Here is a 24,487-nt window from a genome sequence, read left to right on the forward strand (position 1 = left end):
ATTTGTTGATATTGAGGCAATGATTCCCTACAAAGGCTTGGGCTTTAGGGCCCCCTGACCCCTTGGGCCCCTGGGCCTGGGCCCGGTAGGCCCGTGCAGTAATCCATCCCTGTTTGTGCACATCCCAGGTGCTGAACAAAAAAAGGTCAAGTTTTTTAGGAAAAAAGTTTGCACACTCCTTAGTATTCTTTTGTTGAGTTTATTTTCTCATTTGACACATTTACATTTACAAAAGAATACCAAGGAGTGTGCAAACTTTTTTCCTAAAAAAACAGATTCTCTGATATGGCACTGTAGAATGGTTGGGGGGGCATAGAAAAGTTTGAGGACTTGTGGCTTAAAACAATATTGGTGGTTGCATGTTAGATCTGAAGTGAAATGGGTCGCGATGGTCTGTAATTTTTAAAAAGTGGGTCCCCTGAAAAAAAGTTTGGGAAACACTGCATTAGAATCCTTTTAATGATGTCTCTCACCTCTCCCTCTCCTTTGGCTGCTAGGTAGTTCATCTCAGAGATATCCACAAGCTTAATCAGGTTGCAAGGCAGAGGTGCACCCACATGACCTGCAGAATCAGATACAGGGCTTTCTTTACAACACTATACTGTACGTATCAGAGTGTACACTGTTCCTGCACATGACTTGGATGTGATCAAATATGTCAGATGCAAACACTCACTCATTCTCATTCTCTCTCTCTCTCACACACACACACAGACAGACACACAAATACATTTCCTGTGTCCATACCTGCTGTCCAGTCACCAGGTATGGACATGGAGCATCCTGCAGTGCATTCAGTCTGGCCATAACCTTCATAGAACTGGCAGAGGGAGAACACATACCATCAGAGAGCTCAAACACATCTCCTGACAGATGTTATGTCATGATGCAGCATGATTCAGAGAACTGAATCATCAAACAAGGGGTCACTATTCACAGACATGACAGAGATGGTTTTTATAAATGTTTTCCATATTTTCATATATCTTCTATGTTTTTTTAATTACACCTTCAGAAGTGTGCCATTGTTTTATTCTATTTTAGCAGAGTAATAGCCAGGAAAGCCAGCCCGAATTTAGCCCCGCCCACAAAATTATATTGACAGCGCAATAACTAAAACAAAAAATAACAAACAAATACAAAACGACCAGAAAACAATGCATTTGTGGAGAAGAAGGATGGTTTGAGTGTTCTTCCTACAGGATTCAATTTCACGGTAAGCTATTTTGTTGCTCTGATTGGTCTATCCAATTGAGTGCAGAAGCATTTTTCCCCCCCTGTATCGGTTGAAACATGCCCCATAATCACGTCCCGATGGAGCAGTATCTGACTCAAATTCAGACTAAAATTGAGTATGACGGCGTCAGGCCAGCAAAGTGACCCTATACAAACACATTTATTCACAAACAAGCATAAGTGTTGAAGCCAGACTCCAAATGGTGTCTATAATAGTCAAGAGGGGTAAAGAATTAGGATTTGGCAGGCCAGGGGCAAAAGAGGCGTAAAGGATCAATCAACTGGCCTAATTTCCAGTAATCTGGTTTCAATATCCGCCTGATAAACAATGGGGCCTGCTTTTCTCAGAGTCCTCTGGGGATATAAGCGCTGGGCCATGCTCACCTGGCACCCGAGGGCGGAGCGCAGGAATGTGAGGACCGTGGGAGACACCGGAGCGGCTCCAGTGATCATGAGACGCACGCGACCGCCCAGACTGGCCTGAGGAGGGCAGCAGAGAGGGAGGCATGAGGGATTTAAACAGGTGATGTAAAACAGGCTTAAATCACTTATTGCCTATACAGCCCTACAGAAATCATTATCATCATCTTGACAAGGACATGGTTTACTTGATTTTTAAAGCATTTCCTGTGGATTTCTCTAGGCCATTATCATGGTCCAGAGTCATTTTGTTGACTACCAGTCTACCTGGACTTTGCTGAAAATGAGCGTATCCCACATGCTGTCCTTCCTGACCACTCCACTCTTCATCTCTGCCTCCTTCCTCCTGGAGGCAAAGTCCAGCAGCCACCTCTTCAGTGGAGTGTTGGCCTGCCCAAATATCTGATACACACACGCACACACAAACAATCCATGATTCAACATAATATATTAATATATCAGGATTGCGACATATAAAGAAATTCTCAAAATCTGTGCAGATTTAGCATAGTCTGTTGCTGTTTGTTCATCTCAACTAGGCTAAGGAGCAACTTATTTATACGTCTGTCATTTTCTGTATTCACATGATCTGAATCGTGGCTTCAAGGGTCACCCACTTTGTCGAACATCCGGTTGAGCAGACGGGGCACTACAGGGAAGACGGTTGGCTGCAGGGTCTTCAGGTCGTCCATCAGCAGCCGAATGTCCCCCTGGAAGTAGCCAATCCGTGCCCCGTGGATAAGGATGACTCCCTGGTCATTAAGCCAAAGGACAATGAGGAGCAAATACATGCTGATTGGGAACAAGATTTACATCTGGATATTTGCACATACACTGTGTGAACTGCACAATCACACACTAATCAAGTGTCATTATAGCTAAAAAGGACCAGATAAATGGTTTGTATAGAAGCAGCATGCCAATGTTTCATTCAAAGGTTAGAATCAGCTCACACCAATTAACTACAACATTTTACAGATAGTTGTTATAAATGTCATACTTGGGAAAAAAGCACATACCTCTACCACTCTCTCAAACATATGAGCTAGAGGCAAATAGGACATGTGAATGTCACTCTGGTTCAGCATGCTGTGCACCTGGAGGAGACACACAAGCAAACACACACAGCCACACCGCAAGCGAAGACATGCCGTCAAACTGGAGGCCTACCTCCACCACCCTCTCAAACATGTGAGCCAGAGGCAGGAAGGAGATGAGAACGTCCTGATTGGAGGGCCTCAATACACCCTAACCCAGAGGGCACACCGCAGAACCAGGAAGCAGACAGGAAGTGGAGCGCACGAGAGGAGGAAATGGAGAGGAGAGAAAGACAACGGGAGAGTCAAGAATGTGTAGAGGAGAGGAGAAGAGAGAAGAGGAGAGGATAGAAGAGAAAAGAGGAGAGAGGAGAAAAGAGAAGAGTGAAGAGGAGAGGAGAGGAGAGAATGAGTGTATGAGTATGTGACTGAGCAGAAAAGGGGACAAGGCCTGACTGCGGCAAGATAAAAGGAGGAGGTGGAAAATGATGAGAGAGAAAAGACATAAAAAGCAGTAACTCCATTCAAAGCAGTGAGTGAATGGCTCCCATGTTTTATCTTTACTTTAAAAAGAAAAAGCTATTTAGGCAACAATGAGGATGTAGGAGGATGAGGGTGAGGACCCCTCTCTCCCTCACGCCTCATTTCCTGATAACTGTTTGATAGCCTTTGCTGGAGCCATTTGTTGTTTTGTTTGTTTTTCCCCACAGCAAGACAACAGAGACTCAGGGGCAAGCTGGGAGGCATACAGATAGCCACGGCCGGTGGTCTGGATGGACTTCCCAACATAAAAGAAGGCATTGAGAAGAGGATACTGTGTGTGTTTGTGTGTGTGTGTGTGTGTGCTTGTTTGTGGTGGTGCATGTAGCTAGTGGACAGGACTGAGAGAGTAATGAGTTGAGAGGATGCATGTCGATGTGATTAGAGGAGGCCTGGTCTTCCCGTCACGTACAAAACCCCCATTGATTCCAGGCCAGTGATGACGCTCTTTCAGAAAGGAGGAATGTATTTCAACTGATCATCATCATCATCATCATCATCATCATCATCATCATCATCATCATCATCAGTACAGTCATTCAGTCAGCTTGATGCATTTTCTGGTTTATGCTGCCATTGCAGGAGTTACATGTGTGCTGTAACTTATAGTAAGCTCTTTTCCACTTTAACTTTAGCAGTGGTGCGAATGCAACTACTTACATATTTACATAACTGACTTTGTGCATGACCATGCCCATGACATGTCCTCCCAGTCAGAATTATGTATGACTACACACTAATATGCTTCTATAAAAAACAAGTGTAACTGATTGGAGGCCCTTTAGAAAATCTGTATCATTGTAAATGAAGATTTTCTCTCTACCCCAGAGGCTAGGCATTAGCGGAGTGTTGGTGCAGAGGCTAAGCATTAGCGGAGTGTTGGTGCAACGAGTTGAGCTCACCTCTGTGACTCTAATGAAAGCAGCACAGTTGGCCACCACGTTTCCGTGCGTGAGCATGCCGCCCTTTGGGTTTCCTGCACAAGGGAGGAAGAAGCAACGGTTCAGATTACCTCTGAGCTCAAGCCAAACTCAGTTATCAGGGGAAGCATTCGACAGTGTAGCGGAGTTTAGGAGAGACAGAGACATTGTTAAATGCTTGATTGTTTGTGTGTGACTTCTTGAGCATGTGGTCTTTGAACATGAGTTGGGAGTGTGTGAGTGAGCAATGGTGGGAGGAAGCCAATGATCAAGTGGAGCAGTTCTGGTTGTAAAAGGGTGTTTTATGTCTTTGCTTCCTAAACCAGAAGTGAATGTCTACCTTCTATTTCACACATCTTCCACTCACACACAATGCTAGCTATGTCTTTCACTGTGTGAGACAGACAGACAGACAGACAGCACATATTGGATTACCTGTAGTTCCACTGGTGAAGCAGATTATGGCCAGATCCTCGGGTTTCGGGGGCTGTGGAGAGGAGCGACATAAAGACAAGTTAGAGCTGGACCTTAATGGGTCCCATCAGCAGAGCAGTGCTATGGGCTGCCTGCAGCAGGCCTACTCACCAGAGGCTTCTTCTGGTTGGCCTTGCCCAGTACCTGGGGAGAGAATGCAGAGGAAACGCACACATGTGAAATCTGTTGGACTAAATGGTGGAGAGAACACTTTAAATACAGTTCACATGGGAAAAGAACATTGCCGGCTGAAAAGCACCTTTTCAGGTCTGAACCAGAGAGTCTAAATGTCTCCCAGCTTGGGGAAACAATCAATTACCTGATTATGTCTGCGAGAAACCACAATCGGAGCTGCCATCAAAGACTAGAGGTTGCTAAGTAACTGGTGCACCGTTTTGAGGAGTGTGTAAGAGAAAGCTGTGGATGTGACGCACTGCTAAGTAATACAAGCTTCACAATCATTTAAAACATCACAGCAAAAAGGTTTGTTAAAGCCTCTGTCGCACACACGCTATTTGTTTATCCAGCAACGGCTTTGCAAATAACGATGTCTATAGACAAGGTAGAATATGTTGCATGATTTTATGAAAGTACGATGTATTGCGATATCATGCAAGTCAAATTTGTAGTTTCTTATGTCTCATTCCATCGAACTACAAACCCGCTACCCGATCTGGCAAACGTACATAGTGCGATTATAGCCTATAGAGGGCCGCGAAGCGAATGCAGAAGTGCCGTTCACCCTGTTACGAGTTGATGAACCACGGAAACAATTTTGGAAACATTATTTTAAGGTACAAAAAAACTCTTTGGTGTTGCTTTAATGCAACTACTATTTCCAGCGTATCTACACTTAATGTATCTCGTTTTAATACTGAGAGGCATTGTCCTCATGCCAGTCATAATTAAAGTATGTTTTCAAGTGGACTTTACCAGTTCAGGGAAATGAGCTTGTTTTTAATAAATTAGGTGCTGAAAGAACTGCAGAATTAGCAACTGCTGCACTCCACCCTGTATTAAAAAGGAAAGCCAATATCAGTGCTGAGTGACCGATCTTGAATTGGGGAAGTTAGGTAACGACGTCTCTGGAGATCTCACAGAGGTCATTTGACGGGCCGTCCCTTACCACTAGGTCCTTGAGGCTGAGGATCTCAATGCCACAGGTCTGTCCACGGGCCACCAGCTCGCTATCGAAGGCCTCCATCAGTGCGATGGTGCGGACGGTGTGCTTGCGGCTCGATACGCAGTCCAGGATCAGGCGCGCCTTGTCGGCCACATCACAGATGACCGTGGAGATGGAGGCTGGAGAAAAGGCATTTGTGTTACACAAGGCAAAAGCGGGAGGTGTTTTTTATCCTGTAGTTATGGTCAGGATATTTCTATCTGACTATCCCCATCCTCTGTTTAGAGGCCTGGTTGAAACTGATGAGATGATTTCATATTGGTTCTAAATTTGAAATTCAAATACAAATTCTCCTAATTGAAAAAAAAAAAATCAATCAGGTCGTGCCAAAAAGGTTCCTATGGCACACGGGCTAGTGAGAGATTGGAAAGGGATGGGTCAACAGTAAGAGGATGTGTCTGGGTGTCAGGGGGTCTTACATACTGTGTGAAAGAGAAATACTAATTTATCAGTGGCTTCAAGTCGAGACATGGTGATCTTATTGGGGAAGTATTGCTAAATGTGATTTCTGTCTATTGACATAACACATTTAAATGAATTCCTCTTGAGCAGAGACTAAAATGTTTGTCCTGAGTTTACATAATTTGTTCTGAGAGAGTTATTTCATTCTTAATTAGCTAGAATTGAGGCGTGCATAACATCTCATCCCAGAACAACCTTGGTTAAAAAAAACGTTGGTTGCTTACAGAACACGCAGATCTGTCAGTCTTAATACTTCATACCAGTTGGTTATGTCTTAAAAAGGCCATGATCCCTCTACAGACCTACCCTTCTCAATGATGTAGTCAATCGCCTCTGTGCCCAGTGTGTCGTAGAGGGGAACGGCTACCAGGGAGTATGTGTAGCACGCCAGCTCTGAAATCGTCCACTGCAGAGGAGCAACATTAGGTCAGATTACTACAGAGTGCAAGTCACAGGACCCAGAGGGTCCGTACCATTATTTCCTCGATCACATGACACAGCAATCACATGACACAGCAGCTGGACACTAGACCACAAATATGTCATGTGTCACAACTAAGGTCTAATGCCATGTCTGCCATGTGAATGTGGTTCAGTCTTTAACATATTCACTGGTTGAGGTTCACTCTATTTTATACAGTCTAGGGGTTCATTACATTTTGGTTATTTCCCATAGTAACTGGATGTTAATGTCTGGCAATGTAAATGCGCTCTCATCTAGACACCTCATGTAAACGTCACAAGAAAACTCAGCTGGCATAGCAGAACGCCTGCTGAACCTATGACTTGCAGTCAGCCCTCACCTCTGGACGATTTTGCGCAAAGATGCCGACATTCCTGTCCCCACTCTGTGAGTGGCCTCTGTGGACAAGCGCAGAGCCTATATTCTCAGCCATCTCTTGTACCTGCACAGGTGAGACATGGAGAGGACACTGTGTTAGGGGCATTCAGTGACTCACCTGACAGCGGCTACTGTATGGACAAGGTATGGACAAGACTTTACCTCCTTATAGGAGAGCCATTCATAAGGCTGGTTGGGTTTTCTGGAACCCAGGCAAGGCCCATCATCTGGAGGAAAACAGAGGCATTTTACCCATTTTTTTCTTCCACTTGAGACTTTCAAACTCTGGAGAAAGATCTATGGACCTCTGTAATATTTGATTAAGGCAGCCTGATAAAGTGATGAGTATAAATAATAATAATAAGGTGTTCTCATGAGAGTGAATAATTCTTAATGGTTCAAAATGTAAGTTCTACTTACTAGATACCCTCACTCCTCTTGTGAACACTTCGTACATCGTGCGTGCGTCTTCATAGTAACAAGTCATCAATTCTTTGCCCTCATCCAGTAGAACAGAGCGTCTGACATGCTCGTCTCCCTGCCAACACAAACATGCACATGTCTGTGAATAGAGTGTCTCGCCGCAGGTAGAATGTGATGGCATAATGATCTATGCATGTCTTCACGATAGTGTGAATCTAAGGAACAGAAAGGATGAAGAAATGAAAACTTCTAACAGGCTCCAGGAACCATAGACTGCAGCAGCAATATGTGCTCAGAGGAGGTGGATTGATGAATCCCTGAATCACACTGTGCACATGTTGTGTCAGTATGTGTGAGTTGCTGGTTCTTGTCTGGTTGGTCTAGTTCTGATCTAGGGTAACCTTTTTCAACATCAACATAAAACAGTTTGCAAGTATATTGTCTATTGTCTAAGTGCAAACTCCATTAAATTACTGCCATAACCTTCTTCTATAATGTCCTCCTGGGTTAAATTAACTAGGTCATCTCAGGTGAGGTCCAATCCAGCTATTAGCCCGGTCAGCCTAACACGGTCACATCTCACAAGTCCACACACCGCAGCAGCACACCCTACCACAAACTCACGACAACTGCAGGTGTTTTGGCGTCCATTTAATGAGGCAACAATGCCAGAACACCTCAAGCAGTAACCTCTGACAGACAAGCAGTTGCCATGCCACCCATTCCCCCCCTCCCCCATGGAGAGACAGAGAGAGAGCGAGAGAGTGTCTGTCTGTCTCCATGACAACTGTGCTTTGAGGAGCAGGTCTTGTGATAGACCCATAAGAGGAACTTGACTAATAGCCGACAGCTACAGTTTGTGATTGGACGCCACAGATCGCCTGTTTTGGAGCGGTCTGAGTTTTTGCATAACACTGTGACTGCAACAGGTCCGGCGCAGATGACTCCATCATCTGTTTCTGATCAGCAGTGGAGCGGGGCTGATGTCATCTGCTCAGTGACTGGGCGGCAAAGGAATCAATTGGACACAAACTCGGTGAAGCAACACAGATGGCCTTTCCCTTGTGATGTTAGTGCAGTTAAAGGAGTCAAGCAAAAAGCACAACTAGCCAAGGCGCAATAAGCTCCTCTGCATATGTGAATGGGTGTGCCTGATAATTCTTTACTTGAGCATAATGTTGTAAATTTTTTATTTAAAGTACCTGTGAGCAGTTTGAATATACAAGTACTGTGTATATAAGTGTGTGTGTGTGTGTGTGTGTGTGTGTGTGTGTGTGTGTGTGTGTGTGTGTATCCACTATATTGATCTCTATATTGATCTGTTGAGAGAACGTCAGAATATCTTCGCATCTGACTATGTACAGATTTCATTTTAGCTTTCTCCTGTGCATGGTCAAGATTAAGTTTGTTTCTGTCAGCAAATGTTTATTATTTCAGCTAGTGTGTATGTATGCCTCTGAGTCTATACAGTATATATAGTTTTGAAGTCTCTATGTGTATCTATATGGCTCCTCTTCTGCTCTCCTCCACCTGCAGGCCCGCCGTGTTCTGGCCCTCTGGTCCGCGTGTCACCGGGAGTGACCCCCCCCCCCCAGTCCCTACATCAGGTCAGCTCCGCAGCAGCTGCCACTGCCCTGCATCTGTCACCACCAAACACTTCTGGGACCGCAGCCAGTGGCCTCCGCCATGATTCCACTACCCCCCAACACACACACACACGCACACCCACACACACCCTACTTCCGGAGACCATCTCCCCACCCCTTTCATTCCCATTCAAAAGGACACACATCTCTGTGGACCGTAAAAAGGTAATAATGCTTTCCTTTCTTTAACACAGTGTGTTAGGATTGGAGATGAGGCTCTTGGAACAGGGCAAAGAAAAATACTTCTCAGAGAAGATAGAAGTGAAATAAAGAGAGAGAGAGAGAGAGAGAGAGAGAGAGAGAGAGAGAGAGAGAGAGAGAGAGAGAGAGAGAGAGAGAGAGAGAGAGAGAGAGAGAGAGAGAAACAAGAGGGAGAGATAAGTCATTCAATCAGGAGTTTGCTCCACAATGGATATGTGGCTATGAGACCCCAAGCAACACAGAAAATGAGAGGGCTGGACAAACAGCGCAGGGAGGACCAGGCCAGCTCTCAGAGTGGGCATTGTCGCCCAAGACAAAGACAACACCAAGCAGAACAAAAGGAACACAAAGATTGTTTTTGTGTGCGCTTGTTTTAAGGGGAACAAATCTCACTAAGGTCAAGTTCTACTGTACCACCAAAAAACAAAACAGACTTCTTTTGTTGTAGGGAAGCAGTTGCTAACAAGGCACATACAGAACAGTAGCACGCCTACAAGCTTTCAGAAGACATTAAGTCAGACGCCCACTCACACCACTAGAGGAGCACACACACACACACACACACAATCTCTATCCAAGCTCGATCTAGGCATCCAGACACCCACCCACACACACACACACACACACACACACATACACACACACACACAAACACACACACCCACCCACACAGTTACAAGTCCAGGCACATAGCAGATGCAGTCTGTAGGTATGTGCTGTTGGCTCAGAGGAGCAGACTGTTGTTAAAAGTAGGCCAGAGACTCAATGGCGAGAGCAGCTGTAGCCTATAGTCCATATTTAACCTGTAGATTTTTTAGCTATTGTCTCTTTCACACACACCCTCTCACTCTGTCCCCACCAACACACTATCAGAGTCACACACTTGCCTCACATTTTATATTCATGCTAATATTATGAGAGCAATTCAAAATAATGATATTGTCTCACCCACAGACAGAATGACATCTCCAGCCTCAGTAATAGAGGGATAGTGAGATGCAGTCAGATGGGAACCGTGGTTCTACCTGAAATAATCAGGCTCGTTCAGGAACACCTGGAACAGCCATACAAGCAGTACCTACTGGAGGTGTTTAAACATTTAAACACAGGTAACATTATCAAAACAGTCACCCAACTCGATCCTAAAAATCGAAAAGAACCCTAGAAAGTCTAAATGGGCAATATAATATTCAGCACATTTAATACTGGAAAAGACAGCCATAAGGAGAAGATATAGGGCAATATGGATGGCAATATGAAACCGTGGTTAGTGATGAAATCTGCAGTTATGTAACATAGGTCATAGCTTCATAGCTGACTGGAATTTGTTTGTAACACCAACATGGCAGTTGTCTAGATATATCCCGCCTTTTCCTGTAATGTAAGTAACAGGAAACGTTGCCTCCTCATTCACTTGAATAGGAAAACCGTGAATAGGATAGCTTGGTTTTGTTTAGCCTGAAGTCAAAGTTTGAAAGCTTCCATTTACAATCCAAATACTACTGAATGGGTAATGAATATCATATATGGGCTTGCCAGCCTATTCCCACCCTATGGAGGTGACAAGAGGGCTGACCAAAACTGAAGTTGACATGTCTCAACCCTGTGAAGTACTGGTAAACCGAAGAGGAGAGACAGACGGGATCACTGCCTCATCTGAAGCTTTAGACAGTGTTAACCTCCAGGGATAGAGGAGCGTCAACAAAACACAGGTGCCAGACACACTCACGCTGCACCCTAATCTTATCTGACAGTAGAACTCACACACACACACACACACACACACATACACACACACAAACACACATACACACACACAAACACACACACTTTTCCTGAGGCTGAGTGTGCAGTGTTCATTAACTAATGAATGAATTCAGTGATCACTGCAAACTGTGTAATAAATGCTACACATGAAATGTAACTGTCTGGTGCTTTAGAAGGCATGAGGACTAACACTCCAACACTCCTTTGTAACTGGGGACGCATACCCACTCAATGTTTTATACATTTAAATACTGTAAACAATGTAATGGACTCTAATATCAGGATGACTAAATGTGATACTAAAATTGTGAAATGTTGATTGTGAAATATTTGACTAGTAATAGAAAAAGATCTCTGGATTGCCTCTAGTAGGGGAGATGACTAGTTGAGCTGTGTGATAGATTTACTAATTGACTAATTGATGACCTGAGTCAATGGACTATGTGACTAATTGATGTGATGACTTGAGTCATGTGATGTATCAGTGGCCTATCACCTGTTGGGATGGGACCTTATTTTATCTCACTTGCTTAGTTTTGAATTGAGCCTGATGAAGCAACTGGCGAAACGTGTTGCTCAATAAAAATCACTAAGAAATAACAGTGTGCGGTGGCCACCTCTTTTTATATATGAACTTTAAAACCTGCAATCCACCAGCACCTTTTTAAGTTGGCTGTGCAAAGGGATCTCTTCTATTTTTCATGTTTTATACATTTCTTTAGTACATCACCACAATTGTCCACTATCTGCCCCAACTAATGACTTGACTATGGCTTATGCAAGCAGAAACACATTGATGGGATTACTATAGTCTGCCCAGTAAAGTGAAACAACAAGCTTACAAAACAAGCAACGCCTCTCATTTTCAAGGCAGTATTCAGTTTCCTCATTACTGCTCATCGGCCAATTACTTGCCTGTCTACCACCGACACCGGCCTATTTTACAGAAGACAAAACCCTTTTGAGAGCTCCTTTGGAAGGTCGGGCCACTAAGGAGGCAGTGGGATTGTAGGGCTGGCTGATCAGATCACGACAGCCGTAAGTGCCACATTCTCTCTTACAATCCCCTCACATGGTCTTTAACTTTCCATCCTTCACTGTCAGGATTGATAGATTCAGGGCACTATTCAACCAACTACAACCTCACCAAAATAATATGGATGACAAGAAGCACATTAATAACAGCACAGCAAGCCCCATTTCTGTGCTGAACGTCTTCCACAACAGTGTATAAGGTATTTGGCAAAATAATAATAATAATAATAATAATAATAATAATAATACATGGCAAGTAGATTTTGATTTTTAGATATTTAAATACTTAACTTGTATGAAACCCTGCAAAACATCAAGTTCACAGACCCCTGATTCAGAAAAGCTCACTCTCTGTGATAAGCACCAGTGCTAGATGTAGGTTAGGGACTTGACCACCTTGCGCCTCCTCCCCTTTTCCCTTCGCCTGGTTCCTTACCGGCACCTCGATGGACTGCATGGCGAGGTCACAGGGCGGCTTGAGGGCTTTGGGCCGTGTGGCGTACCAGTAGGTGGTGACTGCTGCCAGGGCTCCCATGCCCATGAGCGTGTTGGCGGGCAAGCTGCGCACATACTCCCGCACGTCACTGATCTCGGGCATCCGCAGCTGTCTCAGGAGGTCCTGGGCCTGCATGGCGTTTCTGCACTATCTGAAGGAGAGAAAGAGAGAGACAAAAGGAAAGGATGAGAATAAGACACAGAAGGAAGAGGAAGAAAGGGAGGAAGAGGGATGAATAGGTAGGAGGTAGTAGAGATGTATTTACTATTAAGTTACCATACACAAATAACTGTGTATCTGTTCTCTGATTTTTCTAGAATGTTCTAAAACAGAGCAAACTTCCTACTTCCTACTTCCACATACCACAGCTGTAAGCAAACACTAAAACCTTGAGGGACAGGGCAAGCAGGACAGGACAGGGCAGGGCAGAGAGGCAGCTGGGACTGGGGATGACCCACAAAAAAAAAACCCTGCAGGCTCATAGGGACACTGAAGTAGTGCCTCGGAGGCTCCCTATTTCCTAAAGCCATCATGACTCATTGCTTAACCGTTTTCTGGAGTTTACTCTGTTTCCTTTCATGACAAACACGGCTGCTTTTCCTGCCCCTGCTGTGCCGCTCCCCGACCTGGAGGGCAGGAGAGGAGGGACACACTGGGGGTCTGGCCAGTGGCCACTAACTTGAACTAACTTTACTGGTCAAACAAGATGATCACTAGAACTATATGAGTCACTTTTACTCAGGACATTTCTTATTACAAGAGGGACTGATGCTTAAAATCAGCATTGTCTAGTAGACTTCTCTGTATTGGTTAAGAAATCCCATAATGGCCACAGAAATACAACCTGTTTTTTCACCTATGTTTGATTTTCACCCCTAGCTGTTAAGTGTTGTTCTGTGAAGTGTTACACCATGCATCAGAGGCAAGTTACAATTGACGGCAGTTTAACAAAATTACAAGGTTAATTGGTCCTTCATCTATTCCATAAATAATACACGTTAATTTCTATAATTTAATATATTGAGGTACAGATTACTGAATAATGAACAGAACAGGGGGCAGATCTTCAGCAGTACTTTCACCTCTTTAGTAAAGCCAATTGCTGAAAGGATGTCTACTCAAAAGCCTAACACATTAATTATTCAATGAACAATTGTCTACCATAAAGACTACTTCCAATCACTTTGTTATTGTCTGAGTTTAATAGTGAAAGAGGCTTTCATATGAATTACCTATGAATTACCAACCTACCAAAAAATAAAAACGGTTTACAAAATGGTTTTGAAAAACATCTCTTGTAAATGAAAGTAGTAAAAAGCACTGATGTCATCCAATCCTTTTCCAACTAGAGCGTTTAAGATTTCTTATATTATAAGATCCTTTTCAAAGTAACACAGTACTGTAGATGAAAACAGAAGTCCAGTGGACTCTTCTCACTAATTAGGTTCTCCTCCCTCACCAGTATGTCTCTGGAGGTCACCTCAGTACACTGGTCAAGTTACCCTTGACCTGACCCAAACACTCACAGTTTCACAGCTCACTGAAACCACAAATCCAGACTGAAAACTCCCGAAATGCAGTTGACGGTGGCTGATTCAGAAAGCAGAGCCAACAAGAATGTCAGTCTAGCCTCCAGTAGGCCTAAGTAGTGCTTACTGCTTACATGAGCAAAATGAGTCAAAATAAAGATGGTTGAGGCAGGAAACCACAGAATCTGTAAAAGCTCAGTGGTTGAATTTCATCAGCACAACAAGTAGTAGTACTAGAAGAAAATCTTCTAGAAAGTGGAACTGGAAATGGTCAAGCAAACTAGCCTCCTACCGACAGAAGACGTGACGAAACAGCATTCTTACTTCAAATGTCCAATGACCCTGTGTGCGTCCAACGAAGCCCCGATGAGAGAAAAAGCAGCTGACAGATAGAATCCTGAGCTTGAGTGTGTAATCACTGCGAGAGAGAAACCGTGTCGGCGGCAGCAGCAGCAGCAGGAGGAGACTGGAGAACAGAGCCCAGTGGCCGGTGGCAGAGCCCACTCCGCTTCTCACGACTATGAATAGCAAGGCACACCCCCCTCCCAAACAGCAACATGAGCATGTGAGTCTCTCTCTCGCTCCTCGCCACTCTCACGCTCCCTCCCTCTCACTTCCACTCTTCTCTGCCTCTCTAAATAAGATAAGAGAGAGAGAGAGAGAGAGAGAGATCATGACAGAGAGATTTGCCATTTTTATCTGCATGAATTGCACATAGTATTGGCAGTATCCAGGATGTACAGCCCGCCGGACATAGAGGTCCAAAGCACCTCAGTGTAACGACCACACTCTGCCAATCTTTGCCATCTGGCTAGAGCGGAATTTCGGGTGCAGACAGGTTAATGAACTACACCTGTAATCTCAGTCAAACAGAACCGCAGGTGAGCCGTTCCACTGTGTGTTGGGGCCCATCTGCGATAAGACTGCCACGCTGCCTGCTAGGTGATAATAGCGAGGAAGGAACTGCCAGGGGTTCCAGCGCATGTGTTTACCCAACTTTAACACTGGTCTAACTCTGACCACCTTGGCCACACTCACATGGGCAAACAGGGAAGTGGTCCTTATCCACTACAGGGCTGGATTATGTGGGTAGAGGGTGGCAGGGACACACTGTTCATACACATTTCTCTCTCTCTGTCAACTACGTTCTCATCCAAACTACCCCCTTACCCCTTCTTACACACCATGGCTTTTATGTGTCCAGCGTCAAAGCCCACTAGTACAGCCATGACTGTGCAAGGATGTGTTACATATGTGTGTGTAAGAAAGTGCTAGAAAGCGTCTCAGTGTGACTATAAGTGTGTGTGTGTGGTGTATTAGAGTCTGTCAGCTGGTCCTCAGAGAGACATGCCTCATGGGTCACATGGGTAGGCTCTTGGAGGTTTCCAGGCGAAAGGTAACCCCCCAAGCCTGCTGCTGAGACCCTCCATACTTGGCTTGCAGCGGGTAGGAGCCAATGACAGAGCTGCCCTACCAGTCGCCCCACACTGGTCATCCAAGCAGGCGTGCACACACACACACACACACACACAATGGGGGAGGGGGGCAGCAAAAGAGAAAAGGAGAAGATAAGTGAATTGAGGAAGAATATACAGGATATGGAGCATTAACCATAAGTGAGACAGACCAAGCTACATATATGACAGAGAACACATAGACAGAATGACATGAGATACAGAGTAGTGAGAGTGAGCCATGAAGGCTGCTATGGACCAGCGGCTGTATATATAGTCACTGGAATGGACAAAATGGTTTCCAAAGGTGGCGAAAAGTAACCGAGGACAGGGCAGAAGAGACAGATCTGGAAAGAATGGTACGATAGTGAGCTAAATAAAACCTGGTGCCTTCCAAACAGAAAGCTCTGGAAAAACGTGAGGGAGGGGAGGGGAGAGGAGCAGAAGTTGTTTAGTTGAGAAAACGCTCCAGCTGTGTATGTGACACATGGCAGAACCCACAGAACAGCCTTGAAGAAGCTCAGATCAAATCAAATATGGCTCCTAGAGTCTACACGTAAGGGATAATGTATAGAACGCCGGTCCTTATTGGGAAAATAAGTCCCGACAGGGCGAACCGGACCCCGATGCGCAGCGGAGACATTCTTTAGAACACAGCTGATTAACCGTCTGCTTTCATATTTGAATGAAGTTCCAGTCCTTGCGTAGGGATATGAAAGACGTGAAATAGAAGCACAAAGCCCATTTTCCTTGACAGTGGTCTGTTATACTTAGCAACGGTCTGTTATACTTAGCAGACCACCGAACGTTGGGAAGGCCCATTCAAGTGAATGGAGCATTCTGCAGCATTATGAAGAGCCGTGTAATAAGTTACAATGAGGACGCGGTTCAGATGTGGTAAAAAAAACCCTGAATCAAGACCAACATTTTAATGACATTTGAAAATTGATCCGCGGCCGCCCTGAGTTGCCCATCCTGGTCCTAGATTATACAATGCTGTGAGCTGGTGGGATTGTCAATTTAGAATCTGTGTGTGTGTGTGTGTCAGAGGTGGGCTGGAGGCTTGTTGACCTTACACACTCATTAGTACAACACCGAGCAGGCTGGATTAGCACCAAGGGCCCAACAGAGATCCGAAAAAAACAGATCTACTCCTAATCCCACACAAGAGGCCTTTTAACCATCAGCCTCTAAGTTGCCTTTATTGCTGACTTCAATGCCTTAATCCCCGCTCAAACATTACCACTGACTAACACGCTGCTGTTAGCTGGCCCATTGCTGGGTAGGCCAACTGGTTTTGGCTTTTTTAATGGCTCAAAAAGAGTAATGGCAATGTCAAGGTCACAGTCTCACTTTTTAATAGTATTGACATTCAGGAGGCAAGACATCAATACCGAAACCTTCAAAGACCTTCCCATCTTAACAGTAATCAGGGAATGAATATGATCTGTGAACGTGTTGCGTGGTACCTCATCTGATGTGTATTCCAAGGGAGGCTCCTAATACGTTTAATTGTGTTGAATGAACAAACAGAATACTGTACCTGATGATGCACAAATGTTATCTAATGTAATGTGAAAGACTAATGCAAACAGCCAGGTTGCCAAGCAGTGAAGACCTATTCATAGCCGAGAGGTGTGTTTCCATACACAAGAGCCATCCAGAGACCACACCTCTGGGGAGCTGTGCACAATGATGGACACAATGAAGGTGTTTACTCTCCTCATTATAGCCTTATGCTCTATTCTGAGAGTATCTGTTTAAGTATTGATGAAGAATTGCAATCAGAGGCCAGGTAATCGATCTGGTGTGAGTGCTATCATGAGTTATTGACACAGACACTTGTGTTATTGACAAGAAATACTGACTTTAGGTTTGCATTGCTGTGCACAGACCTAGTGATTGCTGGCTCGGAGAAGAGAGGTGCATTCACGTCACCCTGATACACTATCATCTCCACGTTGAGCACCTAGGGTACTCATTCACCCTGATACACTATCATCTCCACGTTGAGCACCTAGGGTACTCATTCACCCTGATACACTATCATCTCCACGTTGAGCACCTAGGGTACTCATTCACCCTGATACACTATCGTCTCCACGTTGAGCACCTAGGGTACTCATTCACCCTGATACACTATCGTCTCCACGTTGAGCACCTAGGGTACTCATTCACCCTGATACACTATCGTCTCCACGTTGAGCACCTAGGGTACTTCACCCTGATACACTATCGTCTCCACGTTGAGCACCTAGGGTACTCCTTCACCCTGATACACTATCGTCTCCACGTTGAGCACCTAGGGTACTTCACCCTGATACACTATCGTCTCCACGTTGAGCACCTAGGGTACTTCACCCTGATACACTATCGTCTCCACGTTGAGCACCTAGGGTACTCATTCACCCTGATACACTATCGTCTCCACGTTGAGCACCTAGGGTACTCATTCACCCTGATACACTATCATCTCCACGTTGAGCACCTAGGCTACTCATTCACCCTGATACACTATCGTCTCCACGTTGAGCACCTAGGGTACTCCTTCACCCTCTCCTGGGCTCTCCATCGCCTGCATGTCCTCGTGCTCTTTCATGATGCAAAAAGTTCATGTTCATTGTTCACCTTCCTAGTTCATTGTTTTTCAGTCTTACTTTCTATCTCTCACCGCCTGGAATGCCCCCCCCCTCACACACACACACACACACACACACACACAGTCACACTCACAGTGACCTCTCATGTTTCTCCAGTTCTTCCTTACGGTAATCTCCTCCATCTCCATTTCCTATACTCACCGAGTCCCTCAATCTCAACCCCTTCGTCTCCCCTCCGTTTCCCACCCAATTCTGCAATCCATCTTTCTCTCTCACTCCCCTTTCTGGAAGAAAAAGCTGTTTGCCTGACTGCCATTGTCTGGACTATAGCAGCCTTGGCTAACGCACCCGTTGACCCATGAGATAAGGTCAAAATACTACTAGCGTGCGGCATCCCAATCACACTTGGGGGGATGTGTCTGTGGTTTGTGTGTTGAATGAGTGTGTGGACAGAGGGAATATAGGGCGAAGGTCAAAGTGTTGTCTTACTACAGACACATGGCTACAATCCCCACAACTGAGTATGTGTATGTAAGAGGTCCAAAGAGATGTAGGAACATTATCTAATGATGAAACAACTTGCACTTACATGTATGACAAAAATGACAATAGTGAGGATGAAAAAGCACAGTTTATCTTTGGCAGATAGACCCATGTGTCTTGACCGTAACAATGTCTTAAATCCCTAATCTTTGCCAAATGTTACTCAAAAGACCTCATGGAATTCAGGTCGTCTTATGCAATGCTGAACCTTCATCATCACAAATAGCTGCTTCGGGGTATATTTCTGTCCTCTAATACTCCTCTAAAATCCTTAACACACCAGAGAGGACAGGAAGCTCTCAGACTGGGAGAGAGGGAAACTGTGGGAGAGAAAAAGAATGGAGGACTCATGTTCATTGTTCACCTTCCTAGTTCATCTTTAGTTTTTCTCTCTTTCAATCTCACTTTCCATCTCTCTCTCTGCCTGGAATGCCAGAATACCATGGGTTAAGTAAATTTATCTAAATTTACTTACCCCATGGACATATACATTTACTTGTTTTATGTCTTAATTTAAGAAGATTTGGACTTATTTTGAGTCAAATCATTTTATGAGAAAGCTCAAAGTAAGTATATTTTATCTTAATATAAGATTATAACACTTGGTTAGGTTAGATATCAGTTTGTGCAGTCTCTCTCTCTCTCTCTCTCTCTCTCTCTGGTCTGTTCTGGCAGCCACCACTTCCTACTGTCTGTCAGGAGGCTGACTTCCTGTCTGTTTGTGAATTTGACACTCACTCACTATGCTCACATAGAAACACACACAATCCTCATCCACACATCAAGCAGTCATCATTCCCTTGAAAAGAGAATGATGCAAGAGGTCTCACATGCACACAAGCATACAAGGATAGCCTTCTTTCACAAAACCAGGACAGATCCCTTATACATTATCACACACACACACACACACACACACACACACACACACACACACACACACACACACACACACACACACACACACACACACACACACACACACACACACACACACAATAACATGGGGTGATGTTTAGTAAACAGGGCTGTGATGGTCTGACCTAAGGGCAAGGCAGGGGCCTGTGGCCGACAGTAACCTCCCTCCCCTCTCCATAACAAACAGCAGTCTGTCAGCTGCCCACTGGCCTCCGTCCAGATCCACAGAGAGAGGAGCGAAGGAGAGAGGAGGGGCAGAGAGAGAGAGAGAGAGAGAAATAGATGAGGGAAAACAAGACACTAAGAAGGGGGGAGGCAGTGTGTGTAATAATGACAGAGTGACAGAGGAAAAGGCCAAACAGAAAACGGCTGGTCAACCTCCATATCCTACTCAGACATCAACACTCCTGTCTGAACCAACTGGTCAGAGGTCTGCTTCACCCCTGGAAAAAGCCACAGATCAGGAGAATGTGCTGCACTCATTGAGTCCTTCAATGGACATCAGCGGTCACTGTTGAAATTACAGTAAATCAGTCAGTTCCTCAGGGGAGGGGTTGATGGACGTGATAAGACCATGAAAGCCTTTAGTGAGGAGTGCTATTAGGCAGGGGTTCTCGATTTGTTTTGGTTCCAAGGAAAAGTTTCTTGGCTATAGGTCGCGGACCCCACTTTGAGAACCACAGCTATAAGGGATGCTGTAGTGTGTCTCCCCATGTCTCCCTCTTTGATAGTCTAATGTCAGATTCGGCAAAGAAGAGCGGTCAAAGGTTTTAGAGAGCCATTTAGGTACAAGAGGCACAACATGAGTGCGCTTCTGAGCTTGTGTGTGTTTGTGTTCCAGTGTGTGTTCAGGGATGACGGGGAGTAAAAGGGTAGGAAGGGAGGGATGGGGCATGTATGCTCAACAGTGCATTCAATAGTACACACACACACACACACACACACACACACACACACACACAATCCATGATTCAACATAAAAAGTCACACATTTTGCGTAAATATATCAGGATCATATGTTGAACCACTGCAGACAAAATGCCTGTGGAACAAATCAGTGAGCTCAACTACTTTACTGCTGCCAGAGGAGACTCTCAGCGGTACAGGCAGCGTTATAGAGAGCGTGGATGCAGCTGAGCTGGGGTTTTGTGAGAGACTGGAGGCAATTCCATACCTTAAACATGCTGAAACCATTTGACTTCACCAGGCCCCTCCCCCCAATCCTATCCTCCCTTTTCATTCCTCTGGAGGACATGAAGTGTCAAGTAGCGAATAGTTTCCATGAAACCAGTATCACATGACAGGATATGTGTACATATGATATGGGAGGAGGAAGGCCTTTGTTGCCAAGGTGCACGTAGATTTTGTTTTCATCTTAATCCAACACTGGGATTGGGTGCCTGAAGAAGAGATGATATTTGGGGTGGAGCCAGAAATGACTGTGACCTTTCACCTAAATACTTGGGCCCAATTTCTGCAGTATTAGCAGATAAGGTGGTGAGGTCCCTTGCTGGGTTAGTCTTGCTGTTCAGAAGTATCGGACACAAGATAGAATCGAGCCATCATCTTTCATACATTAGCAGTACACTGGTTAGTGCATCCTGAAATTGGAACAAAGTACTGTAGGGTGGGTCGTCATGCCAACTAAACCATGTGAGTGCATTTAGCATTTGCCCCAAGAGACTGCTGCTGCCTTTAAGAACTGAACTACAGTACACAGTAAATACAACAATATGTTTACTTATTTAGACAGGCAAGAGTGAATCTGACCTTGGTCATGTGAACCTTTTCAGAGAGACCAAAATGTAAGATCAGTTAGTGCAAGATCATCAAATTCAGTCATCTTTGTACAAGATCATGAAATTCAAGGGAAAACAACATGCTTCATATTCCACAAATATTCCAAAAACTGCTTCATATTCCACAAATAAATGACAGAATCTGCTGGCGAGTCTGGAAAACAGGCCAGGCCCGTAAAAGAAAAAGGGTGTACTTGCTCGAAACTGCCATGCTGCCAACATTCTCCAAATTCTTGTTGCCTGACTGAGGCTGCAGAGATGACCAGGGAACCCAGAAAGAGCACATGTGCACTTGGCCACTGGGTGCGTCCGTTTGTTCTGGCCCGAGAGACCAAAACCAATCAAACAAAAGCACTATCCTTTTTCTGAATTGAATGAACCAATGTAATGGTCAGTTTGATGGTTGCCCTGTTGCTGCATTATGCTCATGGAGAACTGGGTAATTTACTGACACATAGGGCTTACACAAAAGTCTCACTTCAAAGTACTTCAGATTGTGAAAGCTGCTGACCTTGCTGCAAGAGGCCCCCTAAACCACTAACATATTTGTGCCAGAAGTTAGAGGCTTTGATACATAGGGACACCTGAAGACAGAGGACATAGTGATCTTGTGGCTTGAAAATAACTTCAGCCCTACTAAATGGTACCCTGAGGTATATTCTCGAGTTGGGGGGATGTGTGGGTTGGACATTCATCACTGCTCCAAGCAAAAACTCTGGTATGGGCTGCAATGTCTGAGTCTCTCCTGAGAGGTCCAGGGCAATTGTCACCTTTAAAATGAAATGGTCCTCTACTGCTTACTGACATTAGCCTGCATCTACTAATATGTTAATTAAAATTAGCAATGGAAACAGTGTTCCCCTGTCTCAATTCACCTACAACACTCTGTTGAGAATGGGATCTTCAACAAAGGCTCGACCTTAAAAGAATGTGACATTCGGTTGATCCTGCAGCATTAATTTAGTTATAGCTTGTCGCTCATCAATTAGTACACTCGTGCGACAAGCAAGGGAGCAGCACGCAGTCCTCGTGAAACGACAAGGCGGGATGCCACACAACAATGGACATATTGTAACCCTTTTTAAGCTCGTTGAAATATTAGCTAATTAACTAACAATGGTGTCACTCCAATGCTCTTTTCAAAGCGTGCTGCGAGCCCAGCACGATGACAACCGTTTCCAAACAAAGTTGAGTGTCACACACCAACAATGTCGCCACCCCTTTTCCGTGCTTGTTCTTGGGGGCTTTGTCTGATGGCTTGGGCAGCGCGGCCAAAGCTCGCACGAGTGTGAAATCATGAATGTAACACAGAACTCCATAAACATACATTCGCAGAAAAGACCATTGGCGATGGACAGAGTAGGCTACGCGACATTGGTTTTGCATCATGCCTGCACTGCAGACTAGAACGTTGGGGAGGTGGGGGGCTCCCGGTGGTAGTAGGCTAGCCTCCATCAGTGCTTCAGAATGAGAACGTCTTAATATGCAAGCAGTGGTTTCTAAATGTATTTGGTGAAGTAGCCTACCGCTATTTTTACAGCAATAGCGGACCCGCCAACCTCCACAGTAACATCTCTGCCATAGTCGAGCGGAAAAATAGTACAAAGTAACAAACACTACCACATAGCCCAACACTACATTTTAAAAATCGGTTACAACATATCTGTTCTCTACTTTCTCTACCAGTCGTCGTAGACAGCTTGTCAATTTCATTCCCAATTCAACTTACGTCAATGCCACTTCAGCTGAAACAACTCCGTGGGTTCTATCAAAGACCATAAAGACAATGAATTCCATATTATATTTTACAAACCTGCAAAACCGCTCCGAAGATGAACCATGCAGAAATCTTGAAAGGGATGTGGCGCTTAGTACTCCCCAATTCGTAAACCGGATACGTGGCCAAATATTTTTGACGCCAGACAATGTCAGAAGAGTTATCATTGGACGCCGCTGAGAGAAATTTGAATACACTTAAGCGTGAACTTTGTACACGTATTCACTCAATTAGCATTGTTTTTGGGTGTGAGTGAAAACACTTTACTGCGGCTTGCCAGCGAATGTCATCCGGCCTATTTCTCCACAGATTGAAGGAACACCGTCTGTTTGTCACCTTTTTTACATGGCTTAGGCTACATTATTGGGGTTGCTAGGCTGAATTATAGGCTAAATAGGCCTAGATATGAAAGATTGAATAATCTATAACCTGTAAAGCAACAGAATTAAGGAATGTGAAATTTGATAAATTAAACTCTGCTATAGATATGTTTAGATACATAATGTATTAATCGCAAAAGAAATGTTGGCATCCAGTAAATTCCACTATCATAGGAAACTGACGCTGTAAACTGCAGGAGTATGTATCAATATAGGCAATGAAGTTAAAACCTATGTATAGGCTATATCAGTATATGTCCAGGGAGGTAGGGCAAATGCTGAGAAGTTTAAAGTGAATCAAATGCGCGGGTAATAATTACTGTAATAAATAGCATAGAATAAGTAAATTCGCAAACAGCAATAGAAAAAGAAAACCAAACGAAAATAAACTGTACAACGTGTTGATAGATGTAAAATGCTGGAAATTAAAGCACACAAAGATCAAAACAGATTGTGCATAGAGGCTAATGTAGCCAGTAACTGTCTGGCTGAATGTGGTTTGGCACAGAGGTAGGGGAACAGAGGTAGTGTCATACCTTATAGTCAAATTCACTCCACCACTTCTGTCAGGCTGAGGAGTTGAATTTGGAGCAAAAGACTTTCTCTGTCCACTGAGCATAACCGAGGCAGTGTCACTGAGCATGCTTCTCCTGGTGAACGTTGTATGCTGTGGGTGATGGTCATTGCCCATGGTATTCCCTAGGTCCTCTCACTGTGTAACAAAGAGATTGATACATTATTTGATAAATTCACCATGCAATCCTGTAGCAAGCAATCTCCACAACCCACAGCATGAAAACACGCAT

At 44.5% G+C, this 24,487-nt stretch overlaps 1 protein-coding gene across 4 annotated transcripts in view; it reads right to left on the reverse strand.

The window, feature by feature from the left end:
- Positions 1–23,417, reverse strand: part of acsl1a (acyl-CoA synthetase long chain family member 1a) — a 28,545-nt gene extending 5,128 nt beyond the window's left edge. Inside the window, exons 1-16 of one of the 4 annotated variants that reach the window (XM_076294985.1) lie at positions 23,338–23,417; positions 12,622–12,832; positions 7,534–7,651; positions 7,276–7,340; positions 7,076–7,177; positions 6,579–6,678; positions 5,754–5,929; positions 4,739–4,771; positions 4,589–4,640; positions 4,136–4,209; positions 2,676–2,753; positions 2,274–2,408; positions 1,924–2,058; positions 1,621–1,716; positions 748–820; positions 474–562 (exon numbers count right to left, since the gene is read on the reverse strand). In XM_076294985.1, the coding sequence (XP_076151100.1) occupies positions 474–562; positions 748–820; positions 1,621–1,716; positions 1,924–2,058; positions 2,274–2,408; positions 2,676–2,753; positions 4,136–4,209; positions 4,589–4,640; positions 4,739–4,771; positions 5,754–5,929; positions 6,579–6,678; positions 7,076–7,177; positions 7,276–7,340; positions 7,534–7,651; positions 12,622–12,816 (1,521 nt within the window). In that variant the 5' untranslated portion in view covers positions 12,817–12,832; positions 23,338–23,417. Of the gene's footprint in view, positions 1–473; positions 563–747; positions 821–1,620; positions 1,717–1,923; positions 2,059–2,273; positions 2,409–2,675; positions 2,754–2,826; positions 2,905–4,135; positions 4,210–4,588; positions 4,641–4,738; positions 4,772–5,753; positions 5,930–6,578; positions 6,679–7,075; positions 7,178–7,275; positions 7,341–7,533; positions 7,652–12,621; positions 12,833–14,534; positions 14,695–23,253; positions 23,276–23,337 lie in introns of those variants that run through there. The other 3 variants (XM_076294989.1, XM_076294987.1, XM_076294986.1) reach the window with 3 other exon arrangements.
- Between the last annotated feature and the right edge of the window lie 1,070 nt (positions 23,418–24,487).

Source organism: Alosa pseudoharengus, unplaced genomic scaffold, assembly GCF_046254945.1.
Source record: "Alosa pseudoharengus isolate Yale_2024_CS ecotype anadromous, Long Island Sound unplaced genomic scaffold, YU_APseudo_1.1 YU_APseudo_1.1_scf_2, whole genome shotgun sequence".
Taxonomy (NCBI): domain Eukaryota; kingdom Metazoa; phylum Chordata; class Actinopteri; order Clupeiformes; family Clupeidae; genus Alosa; species Alosa pseudoharengus.